The 22870-nt window shown below is 40.7% G+C and overlaps 3 protein-coding genes and 1 long non-coding RNA gene across 4 annotated transcripts; 1 reads left to right on the top strand and 3 right to left on the bottom strand.

The window, feature by feature from the left end:
* Window positions 1-552: 552 nt before the first annotated feature.
* On the top strand, window positions 553-6300 carry LOC142956133 (Y+L amino acid transporter 2). The gene is made up of 10 exons (XM_076097507.1): window positions 553-689; window positions 967-1516; window positions 2281-2406; window positions 2489-2633; window positions 3682-3805; window positions 3927-4030; window positions 4122-4218; window positions 4329-4478; window positions 5357-5540; window positions 5841-6300. The coding sequence occupies exons 2-10, from the start codon at window positions 997-999 to the stop codon at window positions 5933-5935; spliced, it is 1545 nt and encodes a 514-aa protein (XP_075953622.1). The 5' UTR covers window positions 553-689; window positions 967-996; the 3' UTR covers window positions 5936-6300.
* A 1286-nt stretch (window positions 6301-7586) lies between these two features.
* Window positions 7587-9837, bottom strand: LOC142956024 (uncharacterized). The gene is made up of 4 exons (XM_076097314.1): window positions 9337-9837; window positions 8900-9083; window positions 7789-7867; window positions 7587-7678 (listed from the first exon to the last, which is right to left on the bottom strand). The coding sequence occupies exons 1-4, from the start codon at window positions 9522-9524 to the stop codon at window positions 7587-7589; spliced, it is 543 nt and encodes a 180-aa protein (XP_075953429.1). The 5' UTR covers window positions 9525-9837.
* A 3068-nt stretch (window positions 9838-12905) lies between these two features.
* LOC142956141 (uncharacterized) lies at window positions 12906-14250 on the bottom strand. The gene is made up of 4 exons (XR_012955993.1): window positions 14112-14250; window positions 13877-13984; window positions 13719-13795; window positions 12906-13504 (listed from the first exon to the last, which is right to left on the bottom strand). It is a non-coding gene; the product is annotated as an uncharacterized LOC142956141 (long non-coding RNA).
* Window positions 14251-14717: 467 nt separating this feature from the next.
* On the bottom strand, window positions 14718-22831 carry ccdc39 (coiled-coil domain 39 molecular ruler complex subunit). Its single transcript, XM_076097515.1, has 20 exons — window positions 22213-22831; window positions 21290-21409; window positions 21015-21161; window positions 20774-20932; window positions 20559-20651; window positions 20342-20470; window positions 20005-20196; window positions 19780-19883; window positions 19556-19688; window positions 18800-18994; window positions 18503-18667; window positions 18297-18434; window positions 17476-17684; window positions 17233-17356; window positions 16977-17136; window positions 16712-16818; window positions 15972-16112; window positions 15616-15795; window positions 15382-15458; window positions 14718-15090 (listed from the first exon to the last, which is right to left on the bottom strand). Exons 1-20 carry the CDS (start codon window positions 22294-22296, stop codon window positions 14919-14921), a joined length of 2829 nt encoding a protein of 942 aa, XP_075953630.1. The 5' UTR covers window positions 22297-22831; the 3' UTR covers window positions 14718-14918.
* Between the last annotated feature and the right edge of the window lie 39 nt (window positions 22832-22870).

The raw sequence follows: 22870 nt of genomic DNA, 5'->3' as shown, positions 1-22870 counted from the left end.
CCGCCATGTGTTGTAAAAATGACAACAAAAGGCACATAATTACCGTTTGTGTCTATTTTAGTTTTGGTGTCTTACTTCTATATACATGGAGGAGGGGTGGGGGGATTTTACATGTGTGTATGGATATATATCTCTGTCTCTACCTATAGTTTTTGACCCCATACCTTTCAGTTTGAACCCATGTTGTGTGTTTTTGTCCCCTTTGTTTTGTTGGTAATCTTGCTTCGTATAATCTCCTCAGGCTGTTTATGTGTCCCTGTACTTGTCTACACTTTCTGGAATCACTTATTGCGCAATATAAAAAGAAAAGCAGCTGTTGAGACAGTCACAGTGCATTAGTTATTCTTTAATGACAGATCATTTTATCGCAATATGTTCTGTGTCATACAATCTACTGTCTGTACCCGGTGTGTTGATCCAGAAGCAGCTTGGCTACCTCCGTCCTATAACTGCCAGGGGCCAGTGACGAGGTCTGCTTCTCTCTGAAAATAGCACAGGAGGGAACATGTGGGTGCAGTTCTTTTGGTGCTGGAAAAACACCCGTTGTGGTTGTGCTGGGCTGCAGGGATTACAACATCGACCGTCCTGTTGCTGCCTCTCGGATGTTATCTCACCAATGTCTCACTGCCTGGTCTGAGGAGACTCCACACGTAACACACCTGTTGATCTTCTATAAGTAAGAAAACAAAGTAAGCTCACTTTTTGTCCTTTTTACATATTGGCCGTTTGTGTCCTAATTTACAACCTTAAGTATGTTTTGTTCCTGTCTAAAGAGCGGACTATGGGCAAAAATGTTTGTGTGTGAAAGATCATTACTGGGAGATTTGGCACCATGACCTCTTTTTGTATAGTGGACATATTCAGGCTTGAGAAGTGTAGTTAGACATTATTAAAATCGTGTAATATTTATATGGAAGAACAGTTTGTTTTGTCTGTCAAACTGGAATAATCTCCTTTAAATTCCAGCCCTTTCATCTTCACACCAGCACTGGAGTAATGGAGGATCTGAGGCAGAAGATGGGAGTCATGTCACAGACAATATGCCCAAATTCACGGACTCCATCTGACGGGAACTTAAAGGCCCAGAATAATGGGAAAGAAGAGAAAATGCAGTTGAGGAGGGAAATCTCCCTTATGAATGGGATCTGCCTGATTGTCGGGAACATGATTGGCTCTGGGATCTTCATCTCACCGAAGGGTGTGCTCATGCACAGTCGCTCTTACGGGCTGTCTTTGCTGATTTGGGCTACGGGAGGCATCTTCTCAGTGTTTGGGGCGTTGTGCTACGCGGAGCTCGGCACCACCATCCCCAGGTCTGGAGCCAGCTACGCCTACATCCTGGAGTCGTTCGGAGGCTTCCTTGCTTTTATCCGTCTGTGGACGTCCATCCTGCTGATTGAGCCGGCCAGCCAGGCTGTGATTTCCTTGACCTTCGCCAACTACCTGGTGGAGGCTTTCTACCCCACCTGCCAGCCGCCATACGATGCTATCCGGCTTATCGCTGCAGCCTGCCTCTGTAAGAAACACTCCTGTGTAGGTCTACAGTTCATCATCCAGAAAGAGATTGCAAGGAAACATAAAACTCTGTGCAAAATACAGGGAGGAAAAACTCCCAGTACTGCCTTCTAGTGTTTGATATTCACACTGTGATACCCACTTTGGCCTCACCCCAGTTCCTGACTTCAACACAATATATATGTCAGTTTAGATAATATTATCAAGTTTTAAACAGCTTTTGTTTTTACCCATGACATGAGCAGAAACAAGTGGCGCAATGGTATTATACCCACATTCTTCCCAGTATGAAACTCAGTAACCCTGTGTGGAACTGTCACCAGCTATAGTTAGACTCTGGACCAGTGTGGTTTACAGCCTGGCTTTGTGCTGTGAATAACGTAGTAAGCAGAAGTGCCATTTTAGGTGAGAGAGCAGCAATGCCACAAGCCAAATAAGAAGTGAGTTTCTGTTAATTGTACCCTCATATAGACTTTGGCCAACGTCACACACAGGAGATGTTCAGCAATCTCTGGCACACGGCTGAGCGATAGCATGCTTCTATTAGCTATATAGCTTTTGACATTCAAGTTGACACAGTTCGAGTTTCACAAACAGACAAACATGGTTGACCATTGTTTCCTGAATGATTTATCTTTGAAAATGCAACCTAACAAGAAAGCAGAAGTTGTACCCAGAGCTGTATTAGGCCTTGTTTGTACCAATGAACTTCTCAATCATGGAGATAAAGGTTCATTTATTGCCGTATTCCTCTGGTTTGTCCAGGTATGCTCATCTTCATTAACTGTGCCTGTGTGAAGTGGGGGACACTGGTCCAGGACATTTTCACTTTCGCCAAACTCATGTCGCTCTTCCTCATCATCATTGTAGGACTAGTGAAAATAGCAACTGGTAAGATTACGTTAGAATGAAAAAATGCATCGGTGGAAACAAGATAAATATGTGCTTTACACTTTGATTTATCTTGATGTAGGAGAAACAAAGAGCTTTGACAGTCCGTTTGAAGGCTCCTCCACAGATCCCGGAGCCATTGCTTTGGCCCTCTACTCAGCTCTGTTCTCCTACTCCGGCTGGGATACGCTCAACTTTGTCACTGAGGAGATTAAGAATCCAGAGAGGTACACACACGTACAAACACAAGCATACGAAGAGACACACGGAAATGTACACACGTTTGAACCTTAGACTTGAAGTCTCTGACTAGGTTGAGTAGGGTAATACAGGTGGTGAAAACGAGCCAGTGGGAATAACACTAAAAACTATTGGATAGATTAGAACTGAACGTTTTTTGATGTTACCCAGTCAGACATTTGTTTGCTTTATTTAAAGCTGGTACAATCAATATATACGTATTTACAGTGGTTATAATATGTGAAAAGCATTGCTCGTAGTGATGATTATCTTGACTCTACTGTTACTCTTATCTCTACGGAGGATTTTTCACTTTAATATTTTGGCTTTCCTGCCCGCAACTGTATTGTTTTGGTTCAGTCTCACTACTCTCATCATCCTTGTTTCCAGACACAGAAGGCAGCGAAAAAAGCTCTTAAAAAACAACTGTACACTTCCTGCCCAACACTAAACGTTAGATAGACAAATGTAGCAGCTAGCTGGTGAACTTAGAGGAGCATTTAGCATCTTAAGCGGTATTTCCCCTTTAGGAGTTGGTGGAGACCAAATACAGAGCTAATAAAGAGTAAATACTTGACTTTAAGTTGTCATTTGTTGCACAAACAGGACTAAATCAATGCTAATGTTGCTCGATAGCATGCTGGACATGCAACTGTACTGTCAGATGATATATCAGTTTTGTGTTTACAGCTTGTTTCTGCTGCCTCCAAGTGGCCAAAATATTACTTATTGCAGGTCAACGCTGTCTTTTCAGATTACTTTAACGAGACATTTTGTATAGAGCCAGATGTAGTTCTCCAGTATATTGGACGCTCATCCGTTTTCATTTTTTAGGTGAATTTGAGCTGGGATCCCATTGTAATCAATGGGCATCCTAGTTATCTGTAAAGTCTTTAACTGAACAAAGGAAAATGGGCTGCAGAGGTTGAAATTGCAACTTGAGTAAAACAATGTCTCTACATGAATCCTCTGTAATCTGTTTACTGCAGCTTTGCAGTGAGTCACAAAACGCTCTCTGTGTGTTGTTGTTTCTAGGAATCTTCCCCTGGCCATTGCCATTTCCATGCCCATCGTGACCATCATCTACTTGCTGACCAACGTGGCCTACTATGTGGTTTTGGACATGACGTCTCTGCTGGCCAGTGATGCAGTTGCTGTGGTAAGATACAGACTGTATCCTGAGAGAGATTATTCACTCTGCTGCTAAATATAGTCCTGAAATTGTTGACCCAGGATCGTTTTGCACTCTGACTTGAATGAACTTCAATTTGACCCCACAGACATTTGGAAATGCAGCCCTCGGGCCGTTCAAGTGGATCATCCCTGTTTCAGTGGCCATGTCCTGCTACGGAGGACTCAATGCTTCTATCATTGCTGCCTCACGGTAATCAGGAAGTGCTGAACAGGCGCCAACTTTGGGCTCCCATCGTGACGAGTGTCTTGCCAGTAACTTTCCATCTTTGTTGATGATGCAGGTTGTTTTTTGTCGGCGCCAGAGAGGGCCACCTCCCCAACAGTCTGAGTCTGATTCACCTGCAGCGCTACACACCCATACCTGCACTGCTGTTCAATGTGAGAACCATTCATCTTATTATGCATATATTCCTCTGCTGCATACACGTACATGTCACTTCAAAGGACAAACAGACTGGAACATGAATATATTCATTTGTGCTCTGCAGGGGCTAATGGGTCTGATCTTCCTGTGTGTAGAGGACGTGTTCCAGCTCATCAACTACTTCAGCTTCAGTTACTGGCTCTACGTGGGTCTGTCTGTGGCCGGCCTCATCTACCTGCGCATCACTCAGCCAGACAGACACAGGCCTGTGAAGGTGCTGCTTTATTCATTGTTCAAATCATGCAGCATGAAAATAAATGGATATGGTGCATAGTGTATGTGTGTCTACTGTACATACACTATGCTACAGGTCCTGTGTAATAGTATTTTAATTATAGTTATGGTCTGAAGTGATCATTACTGTAATCATTTCATTTTGAACCCTATATTTATCACTTGTTTATGCATCTGCAGTTACATTTGGATTCAAGACAAACATTTTGCAGTGAAATACAATGCGGCACACTCTTCAGGCTGTGCAAAAAGGAATAATAATTATAACAAGAGTTAAACAAGAATAAAAAAATTAATATAATATTTGCAGTATAAGTATTAAGACATTAACGTGTCTATTCACCATCCTGAGTGGCTAAAGCTGTTTCTTTATCCTCTTCAGCTGACTTAGCTTGTTACAGTCCAAAACTAAATGAACAAAGAAATATGACTGTAGTGACTGATTCCAGCAACTAGCCACTCGCATACTTATCTTCCTGGTCTCCCTCTGGTATGTCTGGCTTGCGGTAAAAACCGTGCGATCTCCCCGTCACCCATGCCTCATTACCTGTCAGTTGCACCTGTGCCCCATATATTAATTACCTGCCACAATACTCCACACTGCCACCCGTGGTCAACCTGAGATAGGCTCCTAATTCAAACATATAATACAAAGACATAACTAATGGCTCCTACAATGACTAAGTCACTGAGTGGAGAGTTTAGTGGGTCTGTCATGTTGTGGCTACTCTTATAAACACAATCTGAAGCACTGAGAGTTTCCATAGTTTACGTATTGGCTTGAATCTTCACTCTGCATGTCGATACTCAGATATCAGTTTACAAACTAACCCGAGCTGTGTCTTTTTCTCTCCACAGTTGTCTTTGTTCTTCCCCATCATCTACTGTCTGTGTAGCCTGTTCTTAGTCATCGTTCCTCTGTACGGAGACACCATCAATTCTCTCATAGGAATTGGCATTGCACTGTCTGGGGTGCCCGTCTACTATGTGGCCATTTACCTGCCTGATGAGAGTAGGCCCAAATTCATACGCAAGTTAAACGGTAAGCTCAAATGTCCGTGTGCAGAAAATGTAATGTTTGCGCAGCAGAATGTGTGTTTTTGTTCGAGCCGTGTTCAATCATGTGAAGAGGAGGTGACAAAAAGAAAACATTTCCTGTACATGAGGCATGAGAGTATTAATCACCAGCATACACCCTTCACCCAGTTTGTCAAACATGTGTCACATGATTTGACATCACTATACAAAATACAGCATTAATCATCTTGTATTATGAGAGTCAGCTGTTAGCAACCTTTCCACTTCCACGTCTTCCGTCCTCTCACCTCTTTTCCTCCTCCAGACTTTACCACCAGATCTGCCCAGATGCTGTTCTACTGCTGTTTGACTGAATTTGACACTGAGACAGAAGCACAACCAGGCGGTAAAACGCAGTGAGCTGCAGACAACCCATCGCTCACTGGCCAGCTTTCTGCCCGGAGGCCTCCGTCCTTGTCCGTGTGTCAACATTCATTCCTCTCACGAACGCAGAAAGGCGAGGCCTTGCATAGACGGAGTGACGTGGCGCAGGCTCAAAACTTTTGTGAGGATTACTTCTTCCAGGTCAAGTTTTAAAAAAGGCCTGACATCTCAAATGACTCACCACGAATGAGCGGGCACTTGAGAAACTGCAAACTGTTGCTTTCTTTTCTACAGAGATCAAGGAATATCTTCTATGAGGATTAAATATGTCCAGATATATTTTTAGAGTTTGTATGTGAATAACTGTGCAAATGTAAACACTATAAAATTGTCAATTACAACCAGTATTCTGGGATTGGTTCCTGAGCAGCTTAACTGTTAAACAGTTTAAATTAAGTCATTTGTTTAAGGTTTATTAATCTCTCAATGTTATCTTTCATGAATACAACTTCAGGATAACAGTGTATTTCAGTCAAAAATGTATTTTGACCAATTTAATGAAGCTTTTCACCCAAACAACGCATGACCTAAATACCTTACACTGCATTATCTGACTGATCTTTGGTACGTGCTACGTTTGCACCACGTTATTTGAGAGCATGTTTATGGAAGAAAAAACACTCCTGCAACTGGGTGATCGCTCACTCACAAACTCACTCATTCGCCATCAGCAGGCTTCAGCCTCTCCACAACGGGGAGCTGTTTCGTTATCCTACGGGAGAGAAAAGTAGGACTGTCCTCGACCAAAGAAATACTTTGTTGAACACTCATACAATTTTGTCAACTAATCGATTAATTGATTTAATCAACATATCTGTAAAACTGAGTTTCTCCAGAACAAAGTCACACAAAAGCACAATAAATCATTCAGCATGAAAAAAATCCTAAAAAAACACAATCGACTAAAAAAATCTTCGTCGCCTGAGATGAAAATGACCAATTTGTTGAATCGATGACTAAGAGGGGGCAGGAAAGTAGCAAGAGGTGGAGCACGGCATGCTGTTGCGGTTTCTTGTCTTGCTTCTAGGTGGCGCAGGTTGGACTGGAAGTGTAGGTCCCGACAACAAATGATGATGTATGCGACCATTTATAAGATTTAATGCATCCTACTATTTAATTATTTTAAGTATCATCTTCTAAAAGTCACTGTTCACATTCACAAAAAAATTGTAATTTCTTTTCAGCTTTACAATAAATATATATGAATCGTTAGTCAAAAAATGAGATGTCATGATGAAACCTTACTGTCAAATTGACTGGTAGACCTCATACACACTCACGAGCCGGTGGAGCTTAAATACACTCAATGAACTCAATCACATATCACACATATCACCTTCATCTTATTATTGGGTTGCACTTCGTTTCCAACAGAAGCTCACAAAAAGCTGTATTTTTGTTCTGATTCATTTAATTTATTGTAAAATCATCATTCATAAAATATTTTAAACACTGTTCAGGAGCATCAGCTGTTCAAACATCCTGCAGTTTCATATCTTTTAGATTGTTAACATATGTCTGAATGAGGCCCATATGAATACAACAGAGAGATAAACTCACTGTTAGGAACCAGATTTCTCTGAAGCCTTATTATTCCACACATGAAGTGACATTAGGAGATCTCTGCCTAAAGTAAGGTGCAGTTGGCGGAATCGAACCCGGGACAGATCCACTTATTGCTGAACTGTTTGTATCCCTCAGCACTGATCAGGTCACTTCCTGACCGGAGGAGAGCACACAGGTATTCATTATCATGGTTTCTTTTGGGGTAAAAACATTGCCATAGTTTAATGAATGAACAATCTCATGGTGTCAGATTGAATATTTACCGTCCATCAGGTTCTGGAGGCTGCAGTAGTTTGTGCTGTTATCAGCTGGATCTTTGGAGAACTCAGATACTGCCTCTCCCTGCACATCAGAAACATCAGGAAGGAAACGGTATGTCAAAGAGGAACGTCAGTGACTGAAGCTGACTAACTTCTGAACGCTTTTGAACTTAATTTTCTTTTCAGTAGCTTTAAAGTCAGAAAAATAACATCTCCCCTCACTGTGTCACATTTTTTTCTATTTCATGTGATTATTATAAAGTCCATGCTGCAGCTGTTAATGTTCACAGAGCAGATGTTGCATCCTGTGACCAAGCAGAGATGGATAATGCTTTATGGTGGTGTTTGGGTTGCATGAAACCTACAGGGCTAATAGGGTCGAATGCATGTTAGACAAGGTGCTTGTGAATTCAAAGCCTCATTTCTCACATGTTATCTTGGATATGGGGAGAACACAGGACTCACAAGACACTCATTAGTCATGTTTGGGCAGAGAAATAGAAAGATTTCATGATCAACAGTATCTAAAGTTGATCATTTATTGATTTTTCTGATGTTTTGAACGATACATGAGCCTTTAAGTTATGCCAGTAATAAACATAACGCTCACTGCTCTGCTCTGCAGGTTGTTTGGCATCTCGTGGGAAGATGTCACTGGAAAGATGGTGAGCCAGATTAAAGCCTGGCAGATCGGGCAAAGCTGTCTCTATGCAGGAGAGACCTCCGATATCTCATGTCTGACTCATGTATTGTTGAAGTATAATACATACATTATTTTTGTGAAAATAATCCACATTTCCAGCATCGACTTGTGACCGAGTAAATAGAGACAGATAATGGTTTATGATGGTGTTTCAAGATGTCATCATACTTGCTCTAAGTTAAATTTCCAAACATGTTAATACTTGCGCCATTAGATCAAAACCTGTATGATGATTACATCTGGTATTCACTTGAATTAATCAATCAAGTCCTGTCGTCTTGAACAAAGCTTTTCCAGCACAGCTGAAATTAAGTAGCTTTTAATTAAAGACACAGTTTAAGTTTTGTATGAGCTGCGTCCGTCTGTTTACTCATTCAGAAGATAAAAAAAAAAAAAAAAAAAAGCACTTACAGTAACTTTGCAGACGGTGGACTGCTCTAGAAGAAACTGGAGGTCGTTGACTTTTTTGGTTGCCGGAGACGTGTGCGTGGCTTTGATCAGGTAAGGAGCTGTCGACACAAGCTGCAGAGCAAATTCAGTCAAGTCAAGGAAATGCCCTACACTGTGCACCAGGTACTTATCATCCTTACCGGCACTAGGGAGCACAACATGAAAGGATAAATATACATTTGATTCGGATTTAGTTGTTACACCAGCTTCTACAGACACTGCCGCAAACAAGTGAATAAAGGCATGATGGTCTATTTAAAACAATGTAATTAAGGACAATGATCATTATCTCTGTGAGGAAATTCTAACATCAATCAGCTGGCTTCCTGCATCTGATTCTCATTTAAATTATTGCTGGAAATGTGGATTATTTTCACAAAAAAGATTTTATGTATTACACTTTAACAATAAATGAGTTGACTGAGATGTTTCCAACCTCGTACGAGCACCTCTCTCCTGCATAGAGACAGCTTTGCCCGATCTGCCAGGCTTTAATCTGGCTCACCATCTTTCCAGTGACATCTTCGCACGAGATACCAAACAACCTGCAGAGCAGAGCAGTGAGCGTTATGTTTATTACTGGCATAACTTAAAAGCTCATGTATCGTTAAAAAAAAACAGAAAAATCATTAAAGATCAACTTACGATACTGTTGATCATGAAATCTTTCTATTTCTCTGCCCAAACATGACTAATGAGTGTCTTGTGAGTCCTGTGTTCTCCCCATATCCAAGATAACATGTGAGAAATGAGGCTTTGAATTCACAAGCACCTTGTCTAACATGCATTCGACCCTATTAGCCCTGTAGGTTTCATGCAACCCAAACACCATCATAAAGCATTATCCATCTCTGCTTGGTCACAGGATGCAACATCTGCTCTGTGAACATTAACAGCTGCAGCATGGACTTTAATAATCACATGAAATAGAAAAGAAATACAGAAAATGAACATTAAGTTTCCCCAAAGGCACCCACAGAACACTCACACACAGTTTGATTGAACACAGGCTAAGCAAATCTATAAATGCTAAGAAATGAACATTACCATTTGATTTTGCACTGTGAGGTTCTGTCAGCCAGTGAGATGGTGAGTGTGGCCCCGAGGAGCAGAGCTGAAGCGACTAACAGGAATCTCAGGTCCATACTGAAGGCAGGTGGATCCAGCGTGTGGTCAAGTGTGTGTGGACGTCTTCTGAATGTGTCTCCTCGCTCTGCCCAGAGGGCTTTAAAGACCAGCTCACGGGTCATGTGGAAAACTGGAAGAGAGGACAGCACAACATTGATTAACATGCACCACAGCATGGGAGAGAAAGAGAGTGGAGGAAACCGAAGATATAAGTATTGCCGAGTTAACACAGGGAAAGTTATTTTCACAACAATTAGCCTATTTTATTATGTGTAACCATTTATAATACGTCTGTAAAAACATTTTACATCGATTTCACAGCTTCTGCAGCCATGGCTTGCAATTGGGGATGGTTTGAACTTGCAGAGAAGTGGATCTTGATCACAATACCTCCAGTGTGCAGACAGTGTTAGTATTATTTGCACGTGCAGTTTTTGAGATATTTGTCCATATATATAAGGAATGGAGCATTACAAGAGGGCAGTGAGAGTGAACCAAAACAGTGAGCTGAAAGAAGATTCAAAACCAAGTTTTTAGGGGCTGAAATCTTAAAGACACTTTGACAAAGACTTTAAACCACCGCCTCACTAACAATGACCAAGATTCATATCAACTACATGTCTTGACTCAAGCACTGGAACATAGTTGTGTAATCAGTGACCAGAAGAATGTAACCAGAAATGGAAAAAGAAAGTCTTCAGCAGGAGCAGAGGACACAACCTCTCCCTTTCCATTTATGTTCATGCAAATAAACTCAATTTCCAGACTTTGCATGTTCTTGATAACATAACAGACTTCAGATGGACTGTGAGGAGCAGCAGTGTAATAAAACCTATAGGAGGCTTCTGTGGTACGGGAGGAGTCTGATAAAATAATCGTTATGTGTGTTTAGGGCCTAAAACATGCGAGCATGGAGTTTGAAAAAAGTCTATATTGGTCCTTAAGTGTGTAGAACAGTGTTATTCATTTCTCATCATCTTATGATAGAGAGCTGCAGCAATGAGTCAGCATTTTTGCACTTCCAGTTCTCTTGTCTGGAAGATAATGGGTTTTTTTAATGAGTTTTTGGTATGATGCCTGAAATCAGGTCTGTGGTTAACACAAGCTTAAGAGATTGTAAAGTTTTGTTCTACGATAGAATGCGTCAGTAAATACCCTTCTTAGGAATGTTGAGGCTTTTACGTGTCTTTAAAAAAGCAGTCGCTAACAAGGGGCTAAATGAGACTACGAGACGTCATAACACCAACGCGACCAGTGTAGTTCATTAGCATAACAACAGCTTTTTAGATCACATTCACACTTCAAGAATCATAATGGTTAATTTGTGAACATTATCTTGCTGATCAAAGCATGTACGTATAATAAACTTGTGTTTGCCACAGAGTTTATTTTCTGCAATAATCAGGAGATTATTTGTTCTCACACTGATTACAATCATTGCTATTTTGAGAGCATGACATGGAAACTGCTGAGCACACACAGCGTTTGTCATGGAGCATGACACACCAACATGACTGTGCCCACAGAAAAGATTCCTTTGTATCCTCTTGACATGACATTTCATTTCTGAGAGGGAGAAAATATCAAAAACTCTGTATTTGCTATTGGGTGGTTAAAAAACAGTAGGCTTATAATGTGAGCAGGATGTGGATGAGGGGCTGTGTCAGAGGAGGGCCATCCCAAAGCTCTCATCTTCAGCCTGTTTCGCTCTCTACCGGCTGAAAGTGGAACTGCAGCAAAACATTATCAACTTAACGTTCACTTGAAATTCCCTCTTAATTCTTTACTTTTTTATAATTACCATGTTGATAATTATGTTCATGTAACTGTCTTTGGAGGCTTTTAAATCTTAACATTATAATTTTTACTGAAATGTTTTAAATTCAAACATGCTATTCCTATGATCTAAGACAATCCACAAATAATAGTAAACATGAACAACTCTCAACACACATATTGATTGGACTCTCCTAGGCTGGAGAAATAACATGTTGAAATGAATAACTTAGGTGGTGTTTCGCTTGAAGCAACACACACAAACACAGAGTCTTCTTTTCTTATCACACAAGTTTGATGATGTTTCAGTGCAGATGACTGAAGCAGCCTATTTTACTCTGTTGCTGTCCGTGACTCTTCCTCATTGTCTAACTTCTCATCTGTAACATTTTTTTGTTTTTTTTAACTCCTTGAACCCCTTGACCGGTGACTTTTGTTAGCAGGCTTTGACCTGCAGCGCTTGTTTGGCGACTGTGGTCCCGCCTGGTAAACTACCGTGGTGCCACTGAGGTACATTTCCTGATCCTGAATCTAAACTATCTAACTATTTGGATTTTGATGAGTGAAAGTGGCTTTTCAGTACAATGCACAAAGTGCAATACATGTGACGTTCATTTGCTTTGACATGGTTGATGGTTTAGGCGTAGGCTACTGGGCTGGACGACATTCATTCTTAAAGTCAATTATGTTCTGCTAATTATTGTCACTGCTGCCAGTTAAACAGGTTATTTTCTCACTAATGACAACCTAGACCAATTGTGCGTAATGGCAGTGTTGAATGAAACACGACAGTGCGTCATTTTCCGAGCATGTTTGTACATGAACACGAACATTGTTGTTGTGTGTTGTTTGCTGACACTGAATGTGAGCAGAAGTAGATCCAGAGTTATTGACACAAATTAAAAGACAAAGACAAAGCTTTGACATAACACATGAATTTCTATGTATTTCTGGTTGACTGCAAAGTATTAGGTTTATATTTGCAATTCTGTAAGATGGTCACAAAACAGTTGAAGGTGTACAGTTTTAAAACTGGTCAACATATCTTTATATTTTTGCTTTCTTTACAGAACAATATTGCATGTATGGATGCGTAAACTGTGTGTCATTTGAATTATACAGCAAAACTAACACATTGCTCATAACACAGCTCTCAGTATACGCTCATGTTTAAGTTGTAGTCATTTTAATTATTGGAGCTTGGAAAGCAGCAGCTCCCTCCATTACGTCGCGGTGGGGTTTAGGGCATTTTCAGTATTATTTAAAACATCTTGATTCAACTTCTGATACTTTGAACTTGACAACATTCAGCATTATCCATTTGTAAGTACCCCTCTTTAATGAATCAAAGCAAATGCAGTACATTTTACAACTAATCAGGCTTTACTCAATTTAATTTTGTCAACAACTAAACATCAACTAAGACTAACATTTTTGTGGTGGTACGCCTGCTTGAGGGGCATTCCCAAAAATGTAAATGAAATTAGAAACATATCACAAACCACTGAGGCTTCTCCTTATCCAGTGTTAAAGAGAAAAAAAAATGTCAAGCCATGACAAACATACAGACACTAGCGTGTTGAGGTTTCAGACTTTGGTGATTTTCTTCACTGTTATTATAAATTTCGCTTCAGGTTGGAGATTCCGGATCAAGGCCCTGACCTAAAAGACACAAATGATTTTTTAATTCATCATATCCAGGTCAGTGTCCACCGTTCAGTCAATAACTACAGAGCGTTATCGGATTGTGCTCTACACAGATTATATCAGATAGCACTATCAATAATGACTCGTATTAATATTTTAGAAATGAAAGTCAGAATTGGACATGAATGTCTATTTGTGAAGACAGTGAACAAGGTTATAGTGAGTTTACCTGTGCCAGGACTGGAGCTATTGTTGTTTCATTTAGCTCACGGGTGGACTTGACAGCTGACACAAGGATGGCCATAACTGGTCATACAAAAGGAAATGCATTAAAATCATGTCAGACATCAAGTTGAATCATATTGTGCGAGCCTAAAATGCACTTACTGTTTGAAGTAAATAAAGACTCGGTTGGTTGAGTGAAGTCGCCCAAGGGCCTACCTATCTCCAGAGCAAAGGAAGGGGATACTGCGGAAACATTAAAGGGAGCGGGTACTGCGGAAACATTAAAAGAAATTAGGCCCTATTTCAAATCTAGACAGTTGAACTACTTCCTACAAATTTTAGCTGAATAAATGTACTCGCAGTATACACATTTAATCCAATAATTCCAACTACTCACTTATTTGTGCGGCACATGAGGCCAAACACCCAGCAAAAAGAATCAGCAGCAGCATGTTGAAGCTTGATTCCAAAAAAACGTGTAAAATCTGTAGTGTAAATAGTGTTCCCTGTACTGTTCCCCAGAGTATTTGGCTACTTTCGTTCTGTACCAGGAAGGGTAATCCTTATGCAGAGGGGTGTGGCATTAGACAACAATAGCTCAGTTTCTCAACAAAGGGCTTGGCATCTCAAGGAGGTAACGAAAAGACATACGGTTCAATGAAACCTGAGAAGGAGGTTAAGCCTGTAGAGCGAGCAAATTCTTCTAAAATTGTGATTTGCTTCATAAGCACGGTGCGCAAACAATAGCTCTACGGTTTCTCTGCTGCGTTTTATTAAGATGTCTTTGAGTCAGTTATGTTTTGAGACAAAAAAAAAACAACTTAAAAAAATTGGTAAACAAATAACAAAGATCATGTTTCTTATTTTTAATTAAAGGATTTTAGTCAAACTAAAGTCTGTTAATATAGATATCGTGGGCACATCTGGCCTTTTTTGTGATAGTCAAGTCTTCCTTTAAAATAATGACAATGAACGTGAAATACAAACAACAATAACACTAAAATGAACAACAACTTTTTTATGCATTCAAATACATTATGACACCACACATCCTGAAGCTCTTTTTACAACTGTGAAACACATTACAGAATTAGACATCACATCTCATCATCTCGTCTGTGCAACTAGAACTGACTAGAAGTAACTGTAATCCACTTTCTCTTGTTCTTTATTCTCAACAGTGAAACAGGTTTGGTAATATTCACTATGGGGTCTTTAACCTGCTGCTGCTGCTGCTGCTTGCAGAGCTGGAAATTCTGGAGGAGGTGATAGGAGGGGAGGTCACGGTCAGATCCAAGCCCAACTTCACAGTCTTCAGCACGGGGGAGTGAAGTGCAGAGGCCCTGGGGCTGCTGCTGGCTGAGGAAGCAGGAGACCTACAGTACAGAGAAACAACAGCAACATAAAGCTACAGAGGAAGAGCAAATTCTATCTATGGATTCTTCTCAATCAGACTGTGGAGCATACCAGTACAACCACAGTGGTTTTCAGCTGACTGGTTATATTTCATTGACAAGAGCAGTATTCAATTATTTTCCTCTCGCACACTTTTATGATTAGTCCAATAACTCATGACCATCTGACAACGCGCCCTGATTTCTTTTCTCAAACCGTCACCATCACTTCCTCTTTGGAAGAGGTTTAATTACGAAGGAATCAAGTCTAACCTGAAAGAGGCAAAGCTGGTCTTGGAGCTCCGACTGCTGGAAGGAGTGGACGATGCAGATGGAAGAGACAGATCGGCCTGAAGGAGAGAAACACACTCAGAGTAAAGACATGTGTTTTTGCAACTCCATGAATCCCATAAATGACAATAAAGCACAACTTATCTTGACTAAATGCTAAATCAATCCTCGAAATATAAAAAAATAATAATAAATGCAGAGTAGATTGTTTTATACCTGCAGGAAGTATTTCTGGAACACTAATTTGAGGTCAGGTTTGTCCTCCATGGCCTCACTCAGCATGCTGTTGATACTCTTATTGAATTCTTTCAGCTCCCTCAGCTTAATGTCCTGCTCCTCAAAAGTCTCATTCTTGGTGTTTTTTCCTGAGCGGATCTCTTTACTCAGCTTAGAGCACTATCAGACAGAGAGGACACACACACACACACACACACACACACACAAAAAAAAGTGTTATGGTGACAGCTAATACATGTTTGTGGTCAAAGACCCATAATGTAAATACACACAATAATATTCCTTTATTCACTCCTAACTTCCAGTGTTAAGAAAAAGTGGGACAGGTATCAAACCTGCTTTGTGGCTCTGACAGCCTTCTCCTGCTGGGAAGCGATTTCTTTGTTCAGTTTACTGATGAGTGACTGTTTGTGCTCTATTTTATCTTCCTCCACCTTCTCCTCCTGCAGCAAACTCTCCAAGGTAGTGACCATGTCCTGGAAACGGGGAGCGGCACAGAGACACATGTCATACAACAGCAAGGCATCGGGGGCAGATTCAGAGCAAGGCAACTTCCCTGGATGAGTTGTTGAGTGGGTTTATTCATGACCCAGTACCCTTGCAGGAACAACACCTCAAGAATAAGCTGAAACTGAAGAGGAGAGCACAGACTGCTTTGACAAGGAAATGAAAAATCTAGTGTATATAGAAAGAAAACTGGAAATGCTGACAATGATTTCCAACAGTAATTAGTGTCGTAAGATCGCCCATTGGAAATAAAATAAGAATGTTTAAAATACAAAACATAAAACTATTACTACTAAATGTATATTAAGTGCAGTATAACCTAATTAGTGTGAATAGTAAAAGAGGAAGTGGCATACTTGGTATTGATTAAAATGATGTTTAATTATAAACTGTTAAAATGCTGTTGACAGTAGGCATGTTTAAATTGTAGGCTGACCTCTGGAGGATATATTCCAAATGTAAGACAAATCGCGGAGTGTTGGGATGACTATGCTACCTTTTAGGATGAGGTATTTAGTGTTCAGGAACTGATGGTATTTATCTCAAACTGGCTATAAATAGAAATAACCTGTAAGTCCTGTTGGAGCTCTTCCCCTTGTCTTATCTTATACTTCAGCGTCTCTTCAGCTGCCCTCGACTGCTCTTCTAGCTTCAGTTTGTCCTGGTGCTCTGGACCTGAAACAGAAACAGTCTAAATGACTTTGTGATCAGTGAGAGGTGCTCTATTGATTATATGGACAAAGAGGACAATTACACATGAATCGCTTCCTGCTGATGATCCCTGTTGAGAGAGTTGTTGCTGATTGTGTTTCATTCAGTCTACCTGTACGTACTGGATTCTTCTACTTTGTTGAGCGATTTGCGAAATGTCGAGTTACTGTTGTCGAACAGCTGAATGGTGTTCTCCAGAGCTCTATTTTCCAGCTCCATCTTGTGGATTGCGGCATCCAGACCGTCTCCCTTCCGCTTGAGCTCCTCTTTCTCTAGTGCAGCCTGGTGAAAAGCACACAGCAATGATGCAAAGTGCCGGTGTTCAGCTTCAACAGACTTTTGTATGTAACGCGGGTGGTGTGTGTAAAGACCTCTTACCTTTGTGATGTAGTAAGCCTGTGACTTCTGCTCTTCCCCCTCAGGAGCTGCCATCACGAGCATCGCAAGCTCAAAGCGTTTCTTCAGCGTGTCGATCTTGGACAGTTTCTCATTCAGTTCAGCACTGACACAAAATCAATCGCTGAATAAAGTGGTCGTTCTCAAAATCTTGCAAGTATGACATGAAACTGAAATATGGGGCTGGGGGAGAGTGGGATTTGTGGTCACAGCTGTTTTTTTTACCTGAGTCTCTGTCTCTCCTGCTCACTGATCTTGTTCTGTTGGCTGAGCATCTCTTTGTAGACCTTCACCTCTTCCTGCCTGTCCTGTATGATTTTCTGCAGCTCCAGCTTCCTCTTCTCCAAGGACAGCACGCTGTCCGTCTTGTTGTACAGCAGATCACTCTGACGCTTGACCTCTATCTTGCAGACGTAATGCTCCACCATGTTGTCCTGATCGGGAACAAGTGAAGTCAACATAGTGCATGGTTTTGTGCATGGCGTTCATTTTCAGATGCATGACATAATGTCAGATATATTTCAGTGTAAAACCCTTAAAAACATCACTAGCGGACTGATGACCTCAGCGTTTTGGTATCTGGTGTCTACAGACAGCGCTGACATCTGTGGTCGATTAGTGAGCAGCTTGCACTGACGTCCTAAAGGTGAAAGCTAGAACTGTAACTCACAACCATTGTGATTATTAAGTCATCTACTAATTATTTTTCATTTCTCAGTTTTTCTTTAAAATGTCAATAAATTATATTTTCCTGCAATCTACAGGCTAAACTGATTAATCGCAAAAAATAATTGACAGATTAATTGATCAGAAAAAGAAGTGTTTTATTTACAATTATATGAAAAAGAGAAAAATGTCACTTCACACTTTCACAGTTGATTGACTGTAACCACTAAATGTCTGGTAGTTTTACTTGAATAGTGATAAATAATTGTTTCAGCAATAAGAGGAATGAGCTTGAATCAAGCCAATAGTGAAGAGAACCACACACAGTATGTCCACATGGTCATGGTTTTATGGTATATGCAGTGACAGCAGTTAGTTACCTGTCTGCTGAGCCTGAGTCTCTTCAGCTCCTTTTCATTGCTGTTTCGGAGAAGGATGAGCAACTCCACCTTGTCGCTCAGATCTTTCTTTTGAGCCTCTGACTTCTCCATCTCTTTCCTCAAATAGCGAATATCATCCTGTCAGAGACAAAGACATGCGTGAGAGGGGATTATTTCCCGGTGAGGGGACAAACAATCAAACTGACCTCAGACTCCTTGACCGTGTTGGTAAGCATGTTGGCTGTGTTCTTCTTCTCCTCTAGGGCGTTCTGTAGCTCAGCAATCTTTATGTCGAGCGTTTGTTTTTCGTCTGTGTAAACGTCGTCTTGCAGCCGTGCCTGTTTTCTAGCCAGGCCGAAGATCTGTGCGTCCTACACAATGCAGGAGAATGAAAGGAAAGTCTGAGTATCTGTGTCACCATTGTAGAGTTTAGCACCAGATGGGAAAGATGGGGAGTTTGATTGTAGAAAGTCACATTTGTGTGTGTTTTTTGGTAAGCGTGCCTGTTCACTCATGATCATCTGCTGTCTTATTAAATCCTTCTCCAGCTTTCTGAGCTGGTGGTCCAGGCTGGTGATGCTGTATTTACTCCTTGAAATCTGTGCGATAGAATCCTTCTCTTTTGTCTTGAGAGCCTGCAAACACTCTTTACGACGAAAAAGCTCCTCGCTGAGGTCACGCAGCTGGACATCCAAATCCTACAGCACAGCACAGAAAAGACAGGGTTACACAGTAACAGAAGAAATCTGTATCATTTTGAGCTCAGTGAAATTGGGGGTTCTCTAAATCCACATTTAGTTTCAGAGTTAGTTTAGTTCGTATTTAATGTATTTGCATCTTTACAGAAAGCAGAACGGTCTCATATTTGATTAATGGTCAGTTATTGTGTTTTCAGGAGAACATTAGCTGTTTATTAAAAAATTAAAGAAAATATTTTTTGTTCATTGTTTGTGAAGTGTCTGCAGCTCACGTGACATAAAGCACTAAAAACATCCACCAATCACAGGGTATGAAGTCCTGTATATAGCATGATAGCGGTTCGTGCAGCTTCAAATTCATGGCTTAACCAACAGAAGCTTGTGTTTTGATTGTGCCTAAAAGCCATCAGAAAAGAAAAATCAATGAGTGTTGTGAGATGCAAAATGGTCCTGAGATGAGGAACTAAAAAAAAATCTATTAATGCTTTAAACAACAGTTATTTTCCAGCTGCCAACATAGCAAAGTAGCGGTTTATGTTTCAGGATTGTCAGGCTGCTTACCTTGATTGTGTGTTCCTCATCCTTGAGGAGCTGGTCCATCTGGTCCGCTCTCTCCTCCTCACTAAGGGCTGTCTGAGTCACGACCGTCAGCTTCTCTTCCAGTGCAACATTGTAGGCCTGGAGCTTCTTGAGTCTACAACACACACACACATACAGACGGAGCTTGTGTACTAAAGCTAGAGTAGTAATACAGCAACAGACATGTGGTGTAAGATTTCACTGACTTGTCATTGTTATCCTGGATGTCTTTCTTCATTCTGGATATTTGGGACGTCCCAGACTCCACATCGGAGTTTGATCTGTCCAGTCGGCCTTTGCAACTATCAAGCTTTAAGACACATGACAATCAATTCACACATTCTTCTAAAACTAAATTGAAGCATTCTTTGAGCGCACATTCAGCTATGCACAAAACGAAAAATATTTGTTAGCGGGATTCAAAAGTTGACCTCATCCTTCAGCCTGCTGCAGTTATTCTCCTGCTCCTTCAAATCCTGCCGCAGCTTGACAGCCTGTCGGTTGGCCATGGTTATCTTCCTCTCAATTTCCTTGTTGTTGTTCCTCTGAGTATCCAACAAGTGATTCCTCTCTGTGATGGTGCCATTCCTCTCCCTGATGTTCTGGTTGGCCTCGGCAAGTAGCTGGACGTATGAAGGAACAAGACGGGATTACAAACACTTTTCACTTGACGGTCCAGTTCAACGTGCGTTCACTCTGTTTGGTTTTAATGCATTAGATCAGTCAGCATGTCATTTACCAACAGAGGTACAAGGTCACAGACTTTACCAGAGCACACTGCTGCATCTCAGCGTCTCGTTGCTTTATCTGCCTGATAGTTTTTTCCCATTGGTGAATGAGCTGCTGTGACTCCAGGTGGGCCTGCTGCAAATTTTCTGTAGTTTTATCCAAAGCAATCTGTTTGGAAAGCAGAACAAAAATATATTCTCGTCGACAATGTGAAAGTCTTAAAAGATTTTAAATGTACAGTGTTTTCTTATAGTACCTGTGCGGATACAGTCTCGGTCAATTCTTTGTCAAGTGCTTTGCGCTTTTCATTGGCCTCCAGTGTCTTCTTTTCTAGAGCCAGAGTGAGCGACTATATTGGAGAGATTACAAAAGTCTTAGTTCAGGAAGTTGTAAACAGCATTTTAGTTCACTGAAAACAGAACAGGTGCCCAGCCTGTTGATGCTTATTTCATACAGCCCTTTTCTCCTCACCTTGATCCTCTGCTCATCTTGCTGGGCGTACTTGATGATGGCCATCGTGTCCTCGTCTTTGCGTGCCGAGTCCTCTAAAAAGGCATCCATGGTCTGCTGGTCCCAGTTCATCTGGTTCCTGAACTCCTCTAGCTTCTGTTTGGCCTTGAAGATATGGTTCTGAAAGATTGAGTAGTATTTTAGCACCAAACAGCTATACTTGTTTCTCTGTTAAAGTACATATGTTGTGGATGGTATAGACCTCTAGCATGTTCTTCCTTTCTTCTAAAGATCTATCATCATTCTCCATCTTAGCAGTATCCTGCGCTAGGCGACCTTTCTCCCTTTCTGTGAGGGCGGTGAGGTGTTTTTCCAACTCTCCTTCCCTTTCCTTTGCCTTGCACAGAGCCTGTGTTCAGGACAATCAAAAAGAGAAATGAACAACACACCCCGATACTGTGACTATAACTAATTACAAGAGGAGACACACATCTGTCTGACATTTAATAAATACACAACGCATTCTGATAAACCTACCTCAGTATTATCCAGCTCTTGTTCAACATTTTTGAGAAATTCGGTCTTTAACTGATTTTGATCCTTGTTTTTCTCAAGTTGGTTTCCCAGGTGCACCAAGTCTGTCTCTTTTTTACGAATCTGTTGTTGAGAAAGTCATCATAATAAAAGCACAACATATATGACACACAGTCTGCAGCATGTTTGTTCTTGTCAGCTGTCTTATATGGTTTGCCCATCACTACATGCAGATACAAACATTTGACTTGTGACACACGTTACAACTTGTGAATCCTATAGAGCCACATGGCTAATAATGTAATTATTACAATATGGTTGCAATGTAGAGCATTATATAAAAGTTACTAATGAAGCTCATGTGAGCCATGTAGATTTTGATAGTGTGCCACATGACCTGGAATCTATCAATTTGATTGAAGTAAAAATAACAACTTCAGACAAAAGTTCAAATAGGCATCACAGTTCAATGAGAAACATGAAATATAGAGAACATATCCCTTAATAATAAGCAAATATGCAGGCCTACATACACACATACAAACAGGTAAACATCTTGTAATACAGGAATTACAGAGACATTTTTGACACACTTTAAAATCTTATTTTCAGCGTTTCATGTTTACTTTATAAGAAGAAGAAAAAAACACGTTTGTATGGCAACCTTTTCCCTCAGATTATAAAAAGTAAAAGCATAACTCATGAGTCATTGGGTCTGCAGATATCATTTCGGAACGATGACCAGACGGTTGAATTGACCTATGAATTGATCTTTTTTTAGCGTTTGACGATAACTAAATGAACCAACTAACTTAGTTTGACCACGTTAGGTTACCAGAGCTGCACAGCACTATCAGTAACTCGTTACATGGCTGACGTTACTAAAATAAACTAGATAATTAGCGTCATAACGTCCCCACACTCACCTCCTCTATCAGAGCCTGGTTTTCATTGTTAGATTCAGGGACAGCAAAGCCCTCGTCCCAGCCCGTATCTGTAATGTCCGACATTTTCCTAAGACTCTACAGAGTAACAACAATGTTCAATCAAAGTGATAACTGTTTCTGCTGCGATCAGTCGTTTGTTTCTCCAGTCGACTGTTACCACGCTGTCTGTTGACAGTGGCTCTTAGCAACCGCGTGAGCCTTAAAACGTTATCGCCACAAGGAGGCAGCGCGAGGCAATTAATAGTGTCAAAAACGTTCAACGTGGAGGCTGTTGAGCTATACAACACATACAATGACACGAGTTAACTCACAACGTATCTTACAGACACAGTATAAGGAGAGCCAAGTATGTCCAAAAGAATACCTCAACTTCTGCATATGGTTTCTCCCTAAAAGTATAATCACTTATGTATAATTTAAAATACCAAAACCAAACGTTGTCAGCTTAAAATTCAGTTATACAGACTTCTCCAAGCCGAAGAAAATGACCTGCCATTCATAAACCACGAGCTTTATGAAGTCATTAACAAAACATCATTGGTGTTGAAGTGAGGTTTTCAGCTTGTGATGGTATTTGACCTCATAACTCAAAAGCACTCTTCTCATTTATTAGAGAAGGTATATATGCCCTAAATCA

The sequence above is a fragment of the Anarhichas minor genome, unplaced genomic scaffold (genome assembly GCF_050575085.1).
Source record: "Anarhichas minor isolate MPS153535 unplaced genomic scaffold, ASM5057508v1 ptg000024l, whole genome shotgun sequence".
Taxonomy (NCBI): Eukaryota; Metazoa; Chordata; class Actinopteri; order Perciformes; family Anarhichadidae; genus Anarhichas; species Anarhichas minor.
The sequence above is the reverse complement of the archived record's forward strand: the minus strand, read 5'-3'. Positions and strand labels throughout refer to the sequence as shown.